Source organism: Arvicanthis niloticus, chromosome 7, assembly GCF_011762505.2.
Source record: "Arvicanthis niloticus isolate mArvNil1 chromosome 7, mArvNil1.pat.X, whole genome shotgun sequence".
NCBI classification, from domain to species: Eukaryota; Metazoa; Chordata; class Mammalia; order Rodentia; family Muridae; genus Arvicanthis; species Arvicanthis niloticus.
Window position 1 is genome coordinate 21373028 of NC_047664.1, and position 21510 is coordinate 21394537.

Genomic DNA, 21510 nt, shown 5'->3' on the forward strand with positions numbered 1-21510 from the left:
TCACTCATAAATCAAGACGCCAATTCTTAGGAACTACCAAATGTTTTTTGCTGGATCTAAAGACCTTTCCTCCCCTTTTAATCTTTTGTGCAAGTCAAAAATAACTGGCCATTCTATTCTATAATAAGTCTGGAAAAATTAAAGATTCTTTGTTGCATGTAATTTTCTTGCAGGCTAACTTACACGAGGAGCCCCAGGTCCTTGGTTCTGTTTTAGTACTTACACTGACTGATAAATACAGTCCATTCACTGCTGGGACAATTTCTCTACTGTTCAGAGAGGATGTAGAGTCTAAGCAAACACTCCAGACCAAATGTCGTTATTAAAGTGAAGGCATTTGCTATTTTAGAAACTTTTTTTTTTCATTTGGAGAAAGTTTATTTTCTTAGCTGAGATATTTGGAGGCCTAAGGTTTTCGGACTCTATATAAGCAACACGGTCACTATCTCTTCCTGTGTATTTAATAACATTTCCATGTGAGCCCAAGGGACTGAATAATGAAAGCTCTCTTGTCTAGAGAATAATTTAGAAGTTCTCATTTACCTTGCCTGAATAATAATGCACATTTTCCAAACCCTTCTGGAAGTGCTTGGTTGGTTTCAGGCACTTGATAGGGAGACACTGACAATCATCGGTCAAGTAGGGTAAAGTAGGAATGGTAAGGGAGACAGGCGGTCTTACAGGCTTGTATAGTTGGCAAGACTAGCTGTGACTGGGCACACCTCAGGGAGTCCCCAGGCTGGTGCCAACGTTCTGACTTTTAACTTTCTTTTGAAGACTTCATGATCTATCATGAGCAAAGCACCTTAAGGCTAATAAGTCATTTTCTGGACTTATTAGAAAAGTAAACGCCCTATAGTCCAACACAAATGTGTCCAGGAGTGGGATCCCAGGCAAGGCGAATAGTGATGGCTCTTTCTGGAGAGCCTTTATTTGGCATTCCCTTCGAAGCTCCCAGGCCCTCCTCCTGTAGGTGAGCCACACGCAACCCATCCCTTTGCTCGATTCTGAACGCCCTAGCGCTCCTCAAACCCTAACTGGTGGGCACAGCTGTTGGGTCCTCTTATGGGCCTGACGTCCCTGAGGAAGCCGCTGATGAGGAGTTCAGAATTCAGCGGTCAGGGTTTCCTCAGCGGGCAGATTCTGGTGGAGTGCAAGCACAAGTACACGCTTCGGTTCTCTCGCACGCTCGTGGCATCTGCAGACAGCAGGCATAGACTGACGTGCTGGGCACCGTGCCACCGCCGGTGCGGCTCCCACGCGCGGGAATTCCCGCGTTCGCTTCTGCGCCCGCCTCCCTCGGGTCTCCGACGCTCCGCCCCCTGCCACTTCCGCGTGTCTCATTGGCCAGGCCCTACGCAAACTTCGGCTCCGGACTGGCGGCTGTGCCTGTCGCTCTGAGCAATAGGGACATTTCCGCAATAGGGGGGGAAGGAGGGGGAGGGGAGGTGTGTGGAGAAAGTGGGGGCTCCGGTGTCAGGAGGCGGCGGACTGCAGGGTCACGGGCTGCGCACGCTGGCGCCGGGCTCCAGGTGTTTGCGTGTGACGGGAGCGGAGGGGAGGCCGCCTCGGCCACGCTCGCGCAGCCTGCGAGACCTGATTCCAGGCCCCCAACTCCCCAGCCCTCGACGGAAGAGGAAGGTGGGTGTCGCTTAAGGGGCGGGCCGGGCTCCGAGCGACCTCCGTGTGGGGTCTTGCTCGGAAAGGCGTGGCGGGAGGCCGACAGTGGGGCGTGGAAGCGCGGGGAGCGGGCGGGCCGAGGGCGTGTCGGAAAGGGCCAGGCCTCCCGGGGGTCTCGGCCTGGCCCCGGGGGAGGGCGGGGGCGAGCCTGGCCCTGGTGTGGAGCGGCTGCGTAGGGGAGGGCGGGCACTGGAGGCCGCGGCCAGCTGTCTTCCCGAGAGCGGAATTCGCAGCATCTCCGCGTCCCGGCTATTTATGGGCTGTAGAAAAGGTTGCGTTGCCCCTTCGCCGGCCTCCCCGCCTCCCGAGCCGCGCCGGGCGCCAGCAGCTCGCGGCTGGACGGCTGCCTGCGAGGGGCCTCGGGGTGCGGCCGGGGGCCTGCGGCAGTCCTGCCCTAGAGGGCGTGGAGACCGGAGGGCGGTGAAGCCGCTCTAGGTCCGCCTCTCCATTGATGAAATTTAAGTTCGTCTGGTTTTACCTTTTCCCGAGTCTCCAGTCGTCCCCCGTTGGTGTCAGGATCGCTGAGTAGCCTGGAGTTCCCTCCCAAGCTGAGTCGGTCCCACCAAGTTTCCGTCTTCTGGATTTTTCTTTTTAGTTTTCATTTTTTTTTCCAAATTCTTCCTTAAGTAGTTAAACATCGGAGGAGAAAGAAAGAACACTTCGGTTGTTGCAGGGAAGGGAGAGAGACCTTCCTTAAAACGCAGCTTCTAGAAATTGAAAATTATAAGCCAGATTATTTTAATAAAATCCCAAAATGTCGAGATTTGTACAAGGTAAGACATTTTGCTTTCTGTCTCTTGGCTGCTTCGTCCGATTTTGGATATTGGTAGTCTCTAGGTAGGTGGGTAGTTTGGAACTGGAAATGTTCATTCGCCAGACCTTTTTGGTTAAATTGGTATTTGAGCTGTTTTATACCACTTGCTGGGTTGGCATTTCATGTACGTGTGTGTATGCCTCTGTGCCTTGCAGCGGTTAGTTTTACCTTCTAAAATCAGTTTTAATAGTATTCTGACTTCGTGGATAGTAACCGTAATAATCAAAACAGGATTTTGACTGTTGATTAATTCTTGTTCCCTTCTTGCAGTCGATGATAAGTTATCTTTGTGGGACAAGGAAACCCAGAAGGCTACGGGCAGGCAGATGCGTTTGTCAAGACTAGTAGGAAGCTATACTGTTCTCCACTTGTGTGTACGTGGATTGAGCCTCGGAGTCATTTATTGCGAAATCTGGAGTAGTTTGTAGACACTGGAGGTCATTCCAGTCACAGAAATGACTTTGCTGCAGTGCTGTTTGCTTTTTCCTTTTTTTTTTTTTTTTTTTTTTTAAATATAGAGTATACTTTCTTTAAATTTGAAAATTGCCATCCAAATTCTGTATGTGTGTAAAGAAAGCAATTAGCAAATACCCCTCAAGCAAGCTGTAGCGTTGCTGTTGAGTGCTGCCTTAAACTTCTATCACAAAACTGTATAGAGTTTGCCTCTAGATGTATAAGAAACTTTTCCTTCCAGACCCCAGTGTGTGAAAGCTTCAGCCATCTTGCTCAATGCATCTAGTAAAGTTTGCAGCCACTTTACGTGATTCTCAGAAACTGTACGTGTACCTTTCCCCCTTTTCTTTTAAAGTTACGCTAGGGATGTCCATCATTTGACCCTGGAAATGAAAATGCCCTACAGGGTTATGCCCCACTTTATTAACTCTTAAGTTTTGCATAATAGATTAAAGGAAGCTGCCTTCATTGTTAATGGAAAAAGATGGGGCCGTTATGCCTGCCTTCAGCACTAACCTCAGAAATGCCATTTTGTCATCATGTTTGAATTTGGTGTTCTACTTGATATGATGCTAGAGTTGCCTCTTAGGTTCTGATTTAATAAACATCTCACGATTAGGAAGGCAGAGAAACTAGAGTTTACTGGTCTTGTAAGTACCACAAGGCCGGTATTATCTAAGAATATGCTAGAGAAAAGCAAACAAATTGCTTCTCTTAGGAATTTAAAAAGTATTAAACTCAAGGTAATCCATGCAGTTTAGTATTTCCCGATAGCACACAGAGTTGCTGCACATTTACAGCTTTTGCTGTGGAGTCGATCTCCAGATTTGTAAATCAAGTATACACAAGTGGGTGTGGACATTAATATCCTCTTTTTAAAGGCCCATTATTTTAAAATACTTCTACAGTTTTCAAAATACTGCACAAGTATCAAAATGAAGAAATTAACATAATTGCATTAACTAAACTATAAACTCAATTTTGATTCCTATTTCTGTGATGCAATTCAAGATGCCACATTTGATTTGTTTGCTCTCTGCTTTTACTCAGAATAGTAGTTTTCCTTTTAAACAGGCAGTTCTGCACAAAAAGATGATACTCTCTCCAAATATGTTTAACTCAGTCATGGAATTTATCATTGTGTAATTTCTTTTTTTTTTTTTAAATTATTTATTTCATGTATGTGAGTACACTGTAGCTGTCTTAAGACACACCAGAAGAGGGCATCAGATCCCATTACAGATGGTTGTGAGCCACCATGTGGTTGCTGGGAATTGAACTCAGGACCTCTGGAAGAGCAGTCAGTGCTCTTAACCACTGAGCCATCTCCCCAGCTCCGTGATTTCTTTTTTTAAGTGTGAGCTTTCTATGTGCTTACCTTGGTTACTATTAGAAATGGTAAAACAAATTAATTTCAGAGTTATCTACTTATATCAATTTTCAAGTATAAGAGTTGAAAATGTCTGTTTTTTCTTTTTATAAAAGCAGTCCAATGCTTACTCCCCCCCCCCCCCACCCTCCCAGAAGTTACTGATGCTTCTTTCCACTCATTGGTGCACTGTTTATGCTGCTTCACAGGGAAAGTGCTAACAAGTGTCAGGCCATAGCTATTTCATGTATCGTCTCATCTAAGCTTCTGAGCCCTAAGAAGTATTTTACAGCTGATAAAAATGTCCAAAGATAGCTGGGGAGACTCCCTGAAACTCCTGAGTTGTTTACAGCTCCTGTCCTGTCCAGCAGCCCCTGTCCTTTCCAACACCTTCTGTGGCTTTTTAGGTTAAAATGTTAGGAATGGCCTCTTCTCCAAATAGATGACCATTTCGATAGACAAAGATAACACATCCCCAGGAAAAACACAGTGTCTTGAAAGCAGATGTTCTAAAAGAATTTGTCACAGGTAGCAAATACCCACAACCTAAAATGTTCTATATGCTTTTTTAGTAGGTTAGCTTACCCTGTGTTTTCAGCTTTAGGTTTTTATGACCTATCTTAAATTATATAAATATTGAGAAATATGATTTGACTCCTGTTACTAAGAAGTGATTTTAGACACTTTTCCGAACTTTAGGTTCTACCTGTGTAGAATCTGGAAACTGGACTGAGAGTGTATTTAGTGATGACTAGCTTAGCGTGGGTGAGGCGATGGAGTCAGTCTCCTGTCCCCACCTCCTCCACTAGCTCTTAGTGCTTATGCCACAGGGTCATTGAGAAGTTGAAATGGGGTGTTGTGTTAAGTGACTGAGCTGGGTAAATAACTGTGTGGCCATTAACTTTTATTCTTCTTAAAATAATGATGACTTTCATATAACATTGCTACCCAACATGCCGTCAACAGAATTACAAATAGTTTTTGATTTTTTTTTTTTTTGAGTTTTTCGAGACAGGGTTTCTCTGTGTAGTTCTGGCTGTCCTGGAACTCACTTTGTAGACCAGGCTGGCCTCGAACTCAGAAATCTGCCTGCCTCTGCCTCCCAAGTGTTGGGATTAACACACCCGGCAGTTTTTGATTTTCATATTCAGATTTAATATTCAGGTCTGGTTACTTGAAAGTTGCTATATTTTAAAGAAAATTACTAAGCCTGTACAGAAGCTGAGGGTAGGGCAAGGTAAAGCTTGGATAGTATAATACAAGTTGCAGTGGGTTGGTTTTTTTTTTTTTTTTTTTTTTTTTTGGTTTTTCGAGACAGTTTCTCTGTGTAGCTCTGGCTGTCCTGGAACTCCCTCTGTAGACCAGGCTGGCCTCGAACTCAGAAATCCGCCTGCCTCTGCCTCCCAAGTGCTGGGATTAAAGGCGTGCGCCACCACTGCCCGGCTCAAGTTGCAGTTTTAATGTTCACTTAACAACTTTTTTTTGAATGTTCATTGTATGCCTTTCACTATATTCATTTATCCCTTACAGTAGGTACTCAGGGGTCTGTAGATCTGGGTGTTATGAACTGTGCATTGGGAATCATTCTTTTTGGTTGATATGAAACATAAGGTTGCTATACTTGGCTTGACTCCAAATCCAAGCACTGCTTTTATAAGAATGCTGGGTATTTTCTTCCTCAGCCATTTAGACCATAAGAAGTTAGTTGGAAATTTTGAGTTAGTAAAAACATGATGCTGTTAGAGAAGTGAGTTGTCCGTATAGGAGTGTGTTGTCCATATATAATCACGGGGCCAATAAAGTATAAGTTCTGCACATATCACTAAATCTGTGTTCTTCAGGTATCTAGTGGTACTTTCACGAAGCATGATGCGAGCTGCTATGTTCTTTGCCTACCTGTGAAACTGTCCCACTCTGGCTTTCTCTGCCACTAGGATTATTCAGTGCCTCCACTTTTCTACACAAATGAACACTGCCTCTTTCCTGCCTGTCACATTTTCGGGTAGCATCAGCAGCCATTGTGGGGTTTTGCTAGGTTTGTCAATAGATGTCTTTTGGAATTTTTTTTTTTTAAAAAGTTGTGAGAATTGTCTTCCTAAATGTTTGGAAACTTATAAATGGTGAACAGTCTGATGCGGTATAGCCAGCCAGCTAAAGTTAGGTTATTTGGTTAATACTGTAAAGTTAATACCAGTAAGTATTTGGAAGTTAACCTCTCCTATTGATGAAAATGAAAAAAAGACGTATTAACTTCCTATAATGTTATTTATCCCAAAATTATTTGTACAGTGGAGAAAATGGTGGTTTTACCTCTGAATTTATGCTATTGGAATACATTCAAACAATGTTATACTATGTTTGTATGGGAATACTCAGATTTAAAATGAATGAAGAAGGGATGGCTGGTTTAAGCCCTTGGATAGTGTGGGATTCTGTAAAAGCTGAAGGCTTTCTAAAGACTATGGCCCTTTTAAAACAACTGACAATTTCTTTTCTAAAATATTCTATTTGGACTTGGAGAAATAGTGTTTGAATTGTGAACATTCTGGTCTTTTAGTAGATCCCCAGACATAATCACTATTAATTGAAACAGTGTTTCTTAGATCTCTAAAATTCTATCAGACATGGGTTATCTATTAATACCTCACTAAATTCTTTGGAAGTCGGCTTGCTAAACCATCACAAAAAATTAAACTTTATGGTTTTTGATGGAACAACTTTTGTGTAAAACTCTAATAATGCTGCATTTGAAAACTGTTCTGGGTTCTCTCCGTTGATGATGCAGGCATCTTGTTTAGTTTGTTGTGAAATAATTGTCTAAGGCTCCAATTCTGCCTTTGCCAATAGTTGCCATTGTTTATTTTTCTCAGTTATGGCCAAAAGAAATTGGTTGTGACTCCCTCCTCCTGCAACCATTTTGACAATCAAGGATTGTTTCTGAGAACCATAGAGAAACAAACTATGTTGTCTTATTTAGCTTATTTAAAAGAACAAAATGTTTCATTTCCCCCAAAAGTTCCTAGATATTTGTGTTGTTTTTTTTATGTAAATCATGAGTTTCCTATTCCTTTGTGATTTTGCTTGAATCTTAAAAAGCAGTGCAAACCCATTCATTGTATTCATGGACTTGAAATAGTCATGTTTGCTTAGTCTAGCATTTACTTGCTAGTCACTAAGTTGTAAAAATACTGTTTCAGAGAACAGCTTTTAAAGAGCAGGCCTCCTTTTTTCCTTGGCCACAGTAACCTGAAAGCAATTAGAGTTGCTGTTCTGGCAAATGCTGATACGACATTTTATTTGTGTTATAGTTCTGCTTAGAATTATAAGGCTTCATGCTTACAGAAAAACCCAGAGTTATAGATATATGCACTGTTTTAGGCTAATTCATACAAATGATTAAGAGATGAGCCTTGGTAATAAAGTATAGATTGTCAAAATATTTTCATTAGTTTTTTTTCATCTCTCAGGAAACAATATTTAAGGAAAAGTAGAAGTGTGTAAAATGCAGTAAAAGAATGCTGTATGTTTAAGTTTTAATATCACCTAATATGATAGACAGTTGGGTTTCTAGTTTTCATATTGATTTGGTGGCATGTACTTGGAATAATAAACTGTGTAATTGATATATAATTCAATAGTGTGGGATTGAGTGGAGAAACTTTTCTCCAGTTAAAAGAGAAGTAACTAGGGTACCAGGCAACAAGGCCTGAGTACCACTTAGGAAAATCATTCTCTCTGGGCTTTCTTCGTCCTCAAGGTAAGAAGTTAGACTCACTGACCTTAAAGACCCTTCCAGGCTAAAAGTGTATCAAAGTATACATATATCAAGATACAGGACAGGGCTGCCAGATAACTTGTGGTCCTTGGTTGACTTTATGTTACACTGCTTCCCCTTTCAACAAAGGAGTATAGTAGGCCTTGGCATGACTTTTGCTTTCCTCTCAGCTATTAAACCTCAAAAAAGTGATATTATTTAACAAAGTTACTTTGAATGTTTTCCACAAGTGGCATATCTTCTTTAATTGAGATTTTAACAACTATTCTAGACTAGACATGTTGTTTATTTTGTAGTGTAACACTTGCTTAGTATGTATAAAAACATTGGGTTTAATTCCTAGCACCATCAAAAGAAATGGACTATATTATATGAAAACAGGGTTAATTTTATTGAGAAGTCTAGTTTATGTATGTGTTCTACCAGTTTTTATATAAAGAGAGCAATGAATGATTAGCAAAGCTCCTGATTATTTGCATAGTAGTATTGTCATGTCTGATATCCTTTCATTCTTGTTGTTACAACAATTTATTGTCTAGGAATACAGCTCAAGAGTATTGCCTAATAGGAACAAAGCCCAGGTTAGCTCTCTGGCAGGCATCACCCCAAGTATTTATTAAACATTTATACGGATCTCTCCCTTCCTCCTCCCCACCCCCAACACAGAGGAACACATTTCTATAAAGTTCTTTGTCAAGCTATATAATTGTGTGTCACTAGTCAGAGTCTTATTATGTTTCATGTTTAAATCAGCTGGAAGGAGTTAGACCAATCTGGGCCAGGTGCCATCTCAGAACAAACATGGCCTTGAGGTATAGAATTGGAGACAAGAAGAACAAGTAACGTGGCTGCAATAAACATTAAAATAAATAAAATATTATCAAAGCAGTGCTGGCAGTGTTTGCTTATGAAAAATGTATATTCTCTCTACCCCAAAACTGCTGAGGCAGTATGTCTGGGGCTTGCCCAGGAATCAGTGTTTTAATTAGCTCTCCAGGTTATTTATATGCAAATTAGAGTTTTAGAAGGGCTGGTCTAGAAGTCACAGAGTAGGATATTGCCGCCTTTATGAACTTTGTAGCACTTTTACTACCTTCAGCCATCCAAAAAGGTACCTTAATCTGGTTTAAGATATTTCTGAATCATGGTCCAGATGGCACAGGAGTTAAGAGTACTTGTGGTTCTTGGAAGGATCCAGGCTTAGTTCCCGGCACTCACATGGTAGCTTACAACCACCTGTAACTCCAGTTCCAGGGAATGTGATGCCCTCTTCTGGCTTCTGTAGGCATGTACATTGTGCACATACATGCAGCCAAAACACTCATACACATAAAATAAATGTATAAAAATGTAAGAAAAATTAAATTCCTGGATCATGAATTTGTGTTTACTTCAGTAGAGTGTGGAAAATTCATCAAATAAGGAAGGCATAGTACAGTGATGGGGATCATTCATACCTCTTGGCATCACAAGGTTAGAGTGGTAGGCAGGTTGGTTAGAAGGGCATTGTCCTCTAGAGCAGAAAGTGAAAATGGTGACGAACATTAAGGTAGTAAGTATTGAAAATAGGGAGAATGCAATTGTAAAGATCCCAGTAAGCAGTTTTGTAACAGAGGAGCCAGCCTCGTGACTGCTCCTTTAATCCGGACGATTAAATAATGTTAGTGTAGGAAGCAGGAGGGGCAAGAAGAGCACCTTGGTTTGGTTAATGATTTCTGTTTTAGATAAAACAAAGTTGAGTTTGAGATAGCCTGAGTATTCAGGTATAAAAGATCTAGAAAGTGGTAGAGAGGGTAGGATCTGGATGGGAGGTATATATTTAAAAGCTACCAATAAGAGCATAAGAGACAGTTCAATGGGTAAAGGCACTTGGCACCAAGTCCACGGATGCACATAGTAGAGAGAACCAGCTTCTGCAAATTGTCATCTGACTTCCATCCTCCAACTTCTGCATGTGAACTGTTATGAAAAAAAATATTTCTTACCAATCGTAAGAATGGTGAAGGAAGAGAAAGAAAGTGGTCTGGAGACAGTCTTTAGAGAACTCAGTAGGAGAGAAGAGGAGACAGTTGTGGAAACTGAGACATGATCGCAGAGATGTATTTCTGCCCAAAGAAGAGCTTACAAAAATTATTTATTGATTTAGTGCATATGAGTGCACTGTCGCTGTCTTCAGACATACCAGAAGAGGACATTGGATCCCATTACAGATGGTTGTGAGCCACCGTGTAGTTGCTGAAAATTGAACTCAGGACCTCTGGAAGAGCAGTCAGTGCTCTCAACCTCTGAGCCATCGATCCAGCCCCCAAAGAAAAACTTTTTTTTTTTTTTTTTTTTGGCTATTTTATTTATTTACATTTCAGATGCTATCCCCTTTCCCCATTTCCCCTCCCTAGAAACCCCCTATCCCATCTCCCCTCCTCTTTTTTGCTTTTATACCATTTTAATTTCATGCAAGTATTCAGGTCAGTTCTAGGTTGAGGAACTAGCAACACAATAGATGCAAATAGTCAACAAGCAAGGCGATAAACAAAGTTCTGTGAACACTCCCTTGATCACTGTTTCTAAGGGCTTCTCAGGAAGGAAGAGCTTTTTAAGTGTTTTCACAAGTGAGTTTGAAGGATGTTGCAGGAGATATTTAAAACGGCTGCATCCAATCTGGCTTTTCTTAATCAGCCGCCATGTTCCCGACTAGCCTAGACCTGTGGCCAGGAGTGGCGTATAGCTGCTGCTCAGCTCGGGCAGTGACACCGACCCTGCCACCCACAAGATGCCAGCTGTCTCCGCAAGGCTGGGCTTTGCCCAGACCATCCCGCCATCCACGCGGGCCTGGTAGGAAATGAGACTCTAATGCTTAAATATTAGTCAAAGGCTTTTATATTTGATAATGCTCAAAAACAATATTCCCATACAATTAGCGGTGTTTCCCAATTAGCTAACCTAAATATAAGTTGTTACCCAGGACTGCTGTCCATACATGCGTGGCTCTTCATCCTCCTACATCTGTCTTCCCCCTTGCCTTGCTCCTCCTCTTCCGTTTCCTGGTCTCCTTACTCCTCCCACCTTAGCTCCTCCTACAGAAGGACCACCCGACAGTCCAGAACAAGGTTAGCCTGAGCCGGTGTGTCTAATCAGCATACACTTGAACTTCATGCATAGCTGTATCCAGTGGTGATGACATGCTGGAATGTTTACAATTCTGTTTTTAATCCCTTTAATTTCAGTACTTGTGAGACAGAGGCTGGTAGGTCTCTGAGTTCTAGGCCTGCTTGGTCTACAGAGTGAGTCCCAGAACAGCCAAGGCCGTGTAGAAAGATGCTGTTTAAAAAAAAAAAAAAGAAAAAAAAGAAAAAAAAAAGATTTGATTGTTGAGCTGGGATCAGCAGCGAGGCGGACCAGAGATGGCTCTTCACCTTTTGTTGCTCCTGTTTTCCTGGTGTCTACTCCATGGCCTCCACATTGTGAAATCAGCTTTATACTTCAGAATGTGCAGTTACTTTTTACCACCATTTAGAATGTCAGAGAAAGGGTATCTTGTATACCTTTTAGTTGCCAAGTTAAGAAGCAAAAGTAGTTTCTAAATTGAATGCCTTCTACCTTGCGCTTTTTTTTTCTGGGTTTCTGAAAGTTCTGTAATGTCACTATTACTCAACTCCCTGACTCCTTCCTCCTGCACTTGGAGAGCTAAACTTCCACAGTAGTGATATTTCTATTCTTGTGAATAAAAAAGAACTCGATTATAGCAGGAGGTGGGTCTGAGAAAAGCCAATTAAATTAAGAAAAGCCAGTAAATTAGGAATCAACCGATTCTAGTAAGCCCAGTTATTCTGTTAGTTGGATAGATAGGCTTTGGAGGATAGTGATGTTTAGGAATTTCTATTCCAAAATTTAAAGAAAGTCAGAGTAGAGGAAAGTGAACAGGATGTGGTGATTTACTGTGGTGGAATGGGTCTCACAGTAAGGAGCAAAAACCTTTGCTTTATAGGCCCAGTACCCGCCTGGTCTGTGACCTTGGGGAAGTCATCTCACTATTTCACCCTCAGATTCCTCTTCCCAGAGTGAGAGGAAAGTAGAAGGGGAGAGTAATCGCTTGCTTGCATCTTTAAAAGCTCTTTGGCTTGTGACTATGCTTATTAGCTGTTTGATTCCTAATTTACTTTCTGTCTGAAGTAGTGGAGGACCAATTCTGTTTGCTAGGAAGTGGAGGAAACCATTTACGAGGTTGGAAATCTTACATTATTCAAGGGATTCTTTAATTGACCTTCTCTTAGAAACCCAGTTGCCATTGCCAGAACTGTAACTTGAGAATGTTAAATCCAAGAAAAGTTCAGCAGTTTGTACTTACACTTTACAGAAATTCCATACCTTCTTTTAAAAAATTGGGGTGAATAAGTAACTAATTGGCAAGGAAAAAACTGGATTTTAGACTGTGCCTTTGGTCTTTGCTGAAGCATGTAAGATTACTTCTCTTGTTGAACCAACTACCCTTTCATCCTTTTAATTTACTTTTTACACAGGGTCTCACTATGAAAGTCAAGCTGGCTTTGAATTTTTACTCCTCTTGCCTAGTCTTTTGAGTGCTGGGGTTTCAGGTGTATGTCACCATGCCCAGCTGTTTCTGTATAAGCCCATCCTTATTCCTTAATCATCAAAAATACAATTTTATAGTAGTGCTTTGTCCAGTGAAATAAAATGACAGCAGGATGGGGTAGAAGAGGGTAATGAGTTTGTTACTGTGTTGTTTCCTTGTTGAAGCTTATTATTTGTAAACAGGATAGAAGGGATAAAAATTGTTATCTTTGTGCATATAGTACTTACCAAAGAAATGGGAGAAATAAAAGTTACAGATTTTTTTATAACTCAAAATTGAATCTGTGTTTGGGATTTTTTTGAGGATATGTCTGAAGGTTGGACTTGCTAAGTTGGCAGAAATCTAAGGTCTTTCAGCCAGCCTTTCCTAGTTTGGCTTAATAGGGAGAATAGGGACTGACATAATTCTGAATATTTTACCTTGAACCTTGTAGGTGAATAGGTAGGCTGTTCTGGACAGGGAGCCTTTAAAGTTGTTGTTTATAATTTTTCTTATTTAGCTAAATCTCAGATAGCTGCTGTGTTATATTTAAACTTGGATTTACACTTAGTTTTAGCTCCTTTGCCCAGAGTATAAGGTAAATGTTTCATTCACTGTTTTTTAGAGTGTTTTTATGACTATCATATCTAACCAGAAAAAAAAAAACAGTTTATAAATAACTTCTGAATTGACAAAATTTTTTGTTGTTGTTGTTTAAAAATCACTGTAGGACCTGGAGAGATAGCTCAGTGGTTAAGAGTATGGCTACTCTTCCAGAGGACCCTGGTTCAATTCCCAGCAACTACATGACAGCTCACAATTGTCTTTAACTTTAGTTTCAGGGATTCAACACCATCACACTGGCAAAGCTCCAGTGCACATGAAATAAAAATAAATAAATCATTTAAGAAAGTCATTGTATAGTTAAACTGTTTAAACTGACCTGTGGCACAGAACAAAATAATTCATGTGTTTTTTAATGCATGCCTTTTTCTTCCTCTGTATTTAGAATTTTCTTTCAAATTATTTGTCAATTGTTGTGAGAATTGAATATAGTAGAATTTCTTACTTCTCTTTGCTTTTGATTGTGGATGCATGTGACTAGTTGCTTTAAGTTTCTTTCTCCTTGATTTCTCTGTCATAAAGATCTGTAAACTAACATAAATTTGTTCTCCCATTAAGATTGCTTTTTGCTAAGCTGTTTAACACAGCAACAGAAATGAAACAAAAATCCTGTTTGGCAGGAAATTTAGTCCTATCTGACTAGAGTTATCTCTGGAATTATGAAAACACGCTACTACCCCTATTCCCAGTAAAGTTGTGGGCTTTGGTTTTCTCCACCAAAAGTAACCCTAGAACTGAGCACTGTGTACTATTGCTGGTTTTCAGGCAGCATGTGGGCCCTGACCCTTCCTTGTTGGGAAACTTAATCTCTGCTGACTAACTCAGGATGTAGGTTCCCAGTCCTTACTGCTTATTGATTCTGTTCTCAGGTATTGTCTTCATAATTGGAGGAAATTTAGGCCAATCCTTAAAAAACAAACAAACAAACAAACAAACAGCTTGTTTCTTACATTTCTATCATTATGATTATTTTCTGGTTCATCATACCAAAATTGCTTTCAACTTTCCCTGTTCATTTACTAAAGACAGTCCCATCTCCAAATGAATAAAGATTTTTCCTTGAGGATTAGTTCCAAAGGCCCAACCTAGCCTGTTTATACTTTTAACTTAAGTGACAGTTTGGGGGCAGGAGGAGTCATTGAGACATATTTTTACTACATCGCCTAGCCTGGCCTGGAACTCACAGAGATCCACCAGTCTCTGCCTCCCAAGTTAAAGGAGCACACCACCACATACAGCAAGTTGTGGTGGTAGTGGTGGGGTTTGTTTGTTTGTTTGTTTGTTTGTTTGTTGTAGGCCGGATTGAACACAGGTCTTCATATATACTAAGCACACACACTACCACTGAACTAAACCTGAGTGGCAATTTAAAACAAAACAAAACAAAAATCAAAGCTTTTCATATAAGCAACCCTCTTCTCTGAACCCAGTTTCTGTCTGTCTGTCTCTTTCTCTCTGTCTGCCAGTTTCTCTTTCTCTCTCCCTCCCTCCCTCCCTCTCTCTGTCTGTCTCTCTCTGTCTCTCTGTCTGTCTCTCTGTCTCTGTCTCTCTCTTTCTCTCTCTCTCTGATCCTCCTTCCTTCTCTTTTTCTCCCCTCCTCCCAGCTTTTTAGGAAAGAGGAGTAAGTTGCCTTAAATAGCACAGAAATGCTCATTGCAGGGAATAACATTTCAGTATTTTTGTGACTTAATTCTGAGGGAAACCCACTGTGTAGCATTTAGATAAATCCCTATCTGGGTATGAGTAAGACCCAAAACTTCTCAAATACAAGCCAGTGTTACTGATTATTTTGGGGCTACGCTCTAATGCTCCCAAGAAAACTTGGGATGAAGGGCATGTGCTAACCATCTGGTCTCTTTGTGAACTTGAAAATGGGTAAGAGCGATGTTTCTCTCTCTTTAAGGGCCTGGTACTGGTGTTTACTTAAGATCCCTTGAGTATATGCCATGATGCAACATCAAAGATTAAAAGTCATGAATTTTGAAAAAGGCTCATATTTTACTCTCTACTGTCTGGCCCTAAACATAAGCTTGGTGAAGGAAAATTTTGGCTGAAGTATAAAAGTTTAACCTCAGATATCATCCTACAACTAGACCTATTTTGTAGAAATCAAAGGAAGTGCTGTAAAGGCTCTCAAGGCCTGATGTACAGGCCTCTACTACTCTGTACCAAGACTGGAGGCTGTACAAAGAAAGCTAAGTTCTAAAGAACACACTAGAGGTAAAGTTTCCTGCCATATATCCAGTTCTCTGCTTATACTCCCCCTGGAAACAATACTTGGTTGAACTCTCAGGGGCAATTAAAATTCATGATCTTTCTTCAACCTTAACAAAACAGGAAAACCTTGAAAGCTTGATCAGGGAGCCCCCAAACATTACCAACCAACTGGTACGTATAGGACATATCTAAGTCTGTTTCCTGTCTTGGCTTTCTTTGTTTTATGGAAACTTCCAAAAAGTCTGATTTTTCTCCTTGTGTCCTAACAGGTCTTTCTGCTACTTTTCAAATGGGTAAAACTTTTCTTTTCTCTAGGCCTACTCCTTTTTTACTGCCTAGAGATTATCCCTAACTAAAGCAGCATAGGAACTTTCAATAATACAGAGCCTCAAGGCTCCACAGATATAGTTGTTGAGCCTTGCCTTCTCAGTGTTAAACAGCTGAGACCTGGAAAACACACTCTCACATGACTGACTGGCTAAAGGTACTGAAGACAAATTGACAAAAGCCATTTTACAGACTTCCCAAGTCAAATTTGTTCACTCCAAAGACAGAGATAGAAACTTACCTGTTTGTCTGTTAATGTTTGCCTCATATGTGTTTATATGTCATTCTATGTTAAGACAACATAAAACTCTGTGGACCCTCAGAATTTCCCATAGTAGTTGAGTAAAACAACTTGTGACTACTTAAAATAAAAGTACCAACCAGCTAGCAAGTAGCAGTGAAACTATCTGGATAAGCTTGCTTCTTGTCATTGTGTAAGACAAAAAATGGCTGTGATAAGTCTTAAGATAATAACAGATATCATATTTTAAGGTAAATTAAAGACAACCATTGCCTATCTACCTATGATCTCATCTTTGAAAACAGGCTTTTCAAGTTTCTTATCATTTAAGCTTTAAGAGAGAAGGATTACATAAAAACCAATCTGGTTCCAGCTCAGCCTACTTAAAACTTTTAACAATCAGGCTAGGCTCCGTGTCTTTAAAAAATAAAAACTCATATGCTTTATATTAAGAGTATTATCTTTAAAAGTACAGATTTAGATTAAGAATGGCTATAAAAAAGATACTATGGTCAGAAGTCTAAAATGCATTTACAAATGATACAAATATTTGGTATTTTTAAAAACTATCTTTGTATCTAACTGTCAGGGTGTGTATATATCTACAAGTGCTTCTGATTTTATAAAATTTCCATAATACCAGATTGGACTATAATTAAATGGTCATGTTAATTAAAACTGTAAACTAGCCCATATTCATTTTAATTAATAATGTAACATTTAAAAAAAATAGATGAGCAATCTCTGTTGAAATGTTATTTGGTTGATTGTTGTGTCAGCTCTGACTCTGTGAGCAGTCTAACTCAGACTCTGTTGCTTGGAAAATGAAGTAGCTCCAAAGGCAAGATGGCTTCTGCTCCAGGGTTCAACTCCCCGTGGACAGTTGCCCTCACCTGCAAGATAATCTTCTAGGCGCTGCTGTTCTTAAAATTAAAATGGAGAAAGTTACTTGGCCCCATGCTTTCAGCTTTCTTTTCTTTTTTATGTTTTTTTGTTTTGTTTGTTTTCTGTTTTTCTGAGACAGGGTTTCTCTGTATCCCTGGCTGTCCTTGAACTAAAGAAGATCCATCTTCCTCTGCCTCCCAGGTTGTGGGATTCAAGGTATGAGCCACCAGTGCACAGCTGCTTTCCGCTTTCTTTATATTATCTTTAAAGAGTAAGTTACTTTTTAACTAATATCTAAAAAGGATTTAAAATTTTATCAAATAATTTTAATAGTTTATACTGAAGTATTAGGATTAAGTTTACTTTTAAAAAGTGTTTTGCCAAGCTCTGTTATACAATTAAATTTTAAAGCAAGGTTTGTTTTCAACACTTGGTAACCGACCTTTGAGGTCTTCACTAACTGTACTTGAAGCCTTATACTAATGTAAATGTAGAGACTAAAGAGGCAGCTGGTTATTTTGGCCTTGCCCCCAGCTCATCTGTTCTGGATAATGGGACACTTCTTACCTGCCGCTCTGTCCTCCTGATCCAAAGATTGGAGTCAAAACCACTGTCCACTCTGTACACAAACAGGGGGGTTAACACAAAAGAGAAGTCTGCAATACTTCCAAGGGAAACCACATAGTAGCAAGGCCTTCACCCTTACCAGCTGATAAGATAGCTGATAAAGACAACTAAAGGAGCTAAGGGTTCCTCCCAAGTAACTCCTGTGGACCAGACACTTGCCTAGCTTTAAAAAGAAAAAAAGAAAAAGTTAATTTGGGGCTCTGTAAATGTGAATATACATTTGATTATAAATACCCAACAGAAAAGTAAAAACTAAAAAAAAACCTTAATTATTAGTAATAATACAAAAACTAGACTTTAAAAGAGAGAGTAGTTCAGTTTTTATATAAGGCCTTCCCATTAAGTCCTGTATGTGGGCTACTAGCATTCCAGATAATTCTGGCTGTAGCTATAATACAAAGATAAATTCTATTTATATGAATCTATTTAGATAGTTTTTTTTTTTAAGAACAGAGATTTTTATTCCCTGATAATCTTTTTATCACTTATTTGCTGATAAGTCTTTTTTAGGCTTCTGTACTAGGATTCTCTAGAAGAACACAACTGATAGAATGAATATATATTGAATAAATCATACATATATGATTTGTTAGAATGGCCTACAGGCTGTGGTCTAGCTAGTCCAATAATGGCTGTAACCCAATGGCAAGTTCAAGAATCTAGTAGTTGTTCCGTCTGTGAAACTGGATGTCTTGGCTGGTCTTCAGTATACTCTGGAGTCCCACAGAAGTAGGCTTTAATGGCAGTGAATGAATGAACTTGACAGTAAGAGTGAGGGCAGGCAGGCAGAGAGCATGCCCTTTTTATAGGCTTCCAGTAGAAGATGTGGTGCAGATTAAAGGTGGATCTTCCACCTCAGCGATCCAGATTACAGGTGGGTCTTCCTACTTCAAATAATCTAATTAAGCAAAATCCCTCACAGGTGTACCCAGCCTCTTGGGTTTTAGTTAAGCCGAATATTGTCAAGTTGACAGCCAAGAATAGCCATCACTCTTTGTTTAGCATATTTTCATCCTGTTATAAAGCAAAGACAAGTCCTCAGACTTTGGTCCCTATTAGCTTTGACTAATTTGCAAATAACAAAATTCATAAGTTTCCTTGTTGCTGACTGATTTTAATCAGTGACTTTGTATTTTTTTTTTTATCTAAGATCTTAGCAAAGCTATGTCTCAAGATGGTGCTTCTCAGTTCCAAGAGGTCATTCTCCAAGAACTAGAATTATCTGTGAAGAAAGAATTAGAAAAAATACTTACCACAGCAACCTCACAAGAGTTAGAGGTAAGGATTCAATAGTGTCTTTTGCTTTGTGAGTCAACATGCATAATTGCTGCCAGTGGTGATTCTCCAGCCTGAAATGAGCACAGGATGTAACATCAGAAGCTAGCATTGTTGAACAGTCACAGGTCATTAACATTTGTTCACAGTAAAGCCTCCTTCTTTTTTTTTAAACTGAGGAAATTTCCCAAATCCCTAAAAGAGTATGGACTGGATTACACTTAATTTGTGTTTCAATATCATTGGGTAGACCATGTTTAGTAGGGTCTGTAAGGAGTTAGTCTACCTCCCTGCACTCTCTATGCCTTTGCCCATAGCCAGCTCTAGCAGAACTGTGCTACAGCTATCCGGTTTCCAAAACTGAGAAGCTTTACTTTTCTGTTAGCACATTATCCTTTATTTTTCAATTCAGTCTGTACTTACTGTTTTGAGGTTAGTTATGTCTTATTCCCTTTTTGTTCTGTTGGTGACAATTTATTTGCACTCAGAAGTAATGAAGGGTATTGGGATGTAATAAAGAGCATGTTGAAATTCATAGGGACTAAAGTTGTTTGGGGTCCATGACAACTGACTAGCAGGTGATAGTGGAGGAGTTTGGCTTGTTAAAAGACTTGTTTAAATATAGTTTCTCTTCACTTTTCTACTTCAGTTTCAAACAGGCCTTGAAAAATATGTCCTACTCTATATTCTAATAGTATAAGAATTTCACTTAAAGGTATTTTTAAATTAATAGCTTGTATCTAGTTTTACTATGTATTAAACATTTTCTTCTATTTTCATAGCACACTAAGAAAGATCTTGATGGATTTCGGAAGCTATTTCATAGATTTTTGCAAGAAAAGGGACCTTCTGTAGATTGGGGTAAAATCCAGAGACCTCCAGAAGATTCGGTAAGTCTTAGGTAAAGTGTAAGAAACAAGGTAATTTGGGATGTTGGTTTTTACTTTGTAGGTGGGTTGTGAGGACATATATAACAGAACCTTCCTAGCAGACATACTGCTTTCACTTTGTGGTTCTTCATGTCGGATGTGAAAGTAGCCAGCCTTCAACTTCAAGTCTGATCTCCCTGCAGCACTGTCCCATCTTTAACATATTGTAATTAGTATACAGTCTACTTTGGTACAAAGCATACTGTAAGGATTTCATGTTGTTCTCTCTTCCAGCCATTAGATTTCTTACTGCCTTAAACCTTGTTCAGGCACTTACCCAGACTTTAAAGCTCTCTCCATGCTTTCAGGCTGTTTCTGTAACCCTGTCTGCCCATGCCAACCAGCCTAGCATGCCTTTTGTTTTCTCCTCCCCTGCTTCTGGAGTTCTGCATATTTTATTTCCTTTAAATGGTATAGGTTCCTCACCTATCAAAAGTCCTGTGTGTTATGGAGGCACAGCCCCGATACCTGCACCTGTCATGGGCTGCTAGCAAAAAGCCCCACTGAGAAGGGGTAAAGGGTAGTATTAGGTGTTTAATAAATCTGAGCTCGACTACTTTGTTTTTTGTACAATGAGAATAATACCAGGTGTTTTGTGTACTTCACAAGTTGTTAAGATGATATATGTAAAAATAGATTATCTTACTTGAAGCATTGTATAGACTTGATGTTTTTGCCATGTGTGGTGTTCATTTCTTATGTCTGTAATCTTGCTTTATTAACAGTTTTAAAATAGGATTCAGTGCAAACTAACTGAAGTCTGGTCCCATTGTACCAAAGTTTGCTGTGGTTCAGGTCTGCTCACCCCATCTGTAGCAGTTTAAGCTAATGGAGTCAGCAGTAGATTTTTTTCTTAATGAGGAAGTCAGAAATAAGTTCCTGCTTAGGAATACTCTTATTCCCACATGTAGAAAAGCACCTAACTTTTTAAAATTTATAAGTTACATGTTTGTTAAAAAAAAAAAAGGAAAGAAACAAACAAAATCTCTCATTAGTTGTCTGAAGTATATTATCTTATTAGTAACACTGAAGTTAAAATTTTTCTCTCTGGGTTGGCAGTGTAGCTCAGCAGGAAAGGGGCCAGTGCTTGCCATGCAGGTCTGAAGACCTGAGTTCAAGGCCTAGAACCTGATGTTATGAATGTTAGAAGGAAGGAATGAATCCTAAATGTTGTCTTCTTCCCTCTACACATCTGCAATGTGCGCGCACACACACAAACACACACACACAAATAAACAAATATAATAAAAACAATTTTAAAAATTTCTCTTCTCTATAATGTTAATTATAAAGGGGGGCTCCCTAATTTTGGTCTTTGTTTTACTTGTTCCTGGCACATTGATTATTATGACTTAATTCTTTGTAATTAAGTAACAAAATTAATATTTTCTTTGCCAAAGAAATTGAGAGAATTCTTCTAGGTAGGTATGTTTTTCAAAAAGAACTAAACATAGATTCATCCAGTTTTTAAAGATATTTGGGAACAGACCTAACCCAGTGATAGCGTTAGTCACTCTAAGTACTTAGAATTTTTTTTTTTTTTTTTTTTTGGAATTATTCCTAACTGGATAATCTCAGTTGATTTTTGGTGGTGCGCTCCAGCAGCAGACCCGGGAGCCGTGCTGCTTTCTGGACACTTATTACAGAGCCTGATGTTAGCTAAGGGCAAGGCAGTAGCCCTTTTGTGCAGACCCTGGTCCCTGCAGGGGGGTTCCAGTGCTATG

At 39.7% G+C, this 21510-nt stretch overlaps 1 protein-coding gene across 2 annotated transcripts in view; it reads left to right on the forward strand.

Annotated features, from left to right (window-relative positions):
* The first annotated feature begins 1424 nt into the window (after nt 1-1424).
* Ugp2 (UDP-glucose pyrophosphorylase 2) overlaps nt 1425-21510 on the forward strand; it is a 52681-nt gene continuing 32595 nt past the window's right edge. Inside the window, exons 1-3 of one of the 2 annotated variants that reach the window (XM_034509233.2) lie at nt 1425-1641; nt 18733-18860; nt 19640-19747. In XM_034509233.2, the coding sequence (XP_034365124.1) occupies nt 18747-18860; nt 19640-19747 (222 nt within the window). In that variant the 5' untranslated portion in view covers nt 1425-1641; nt 18733-18746. Of the gene's footprint in view, nt 1642-1853; nt 2454-18732; nt 18861-19639; nt 19748-21510 lie in introns of those variants that run through there. The other variant, XM_034509232.2, reaches the window with a different exon arrangement.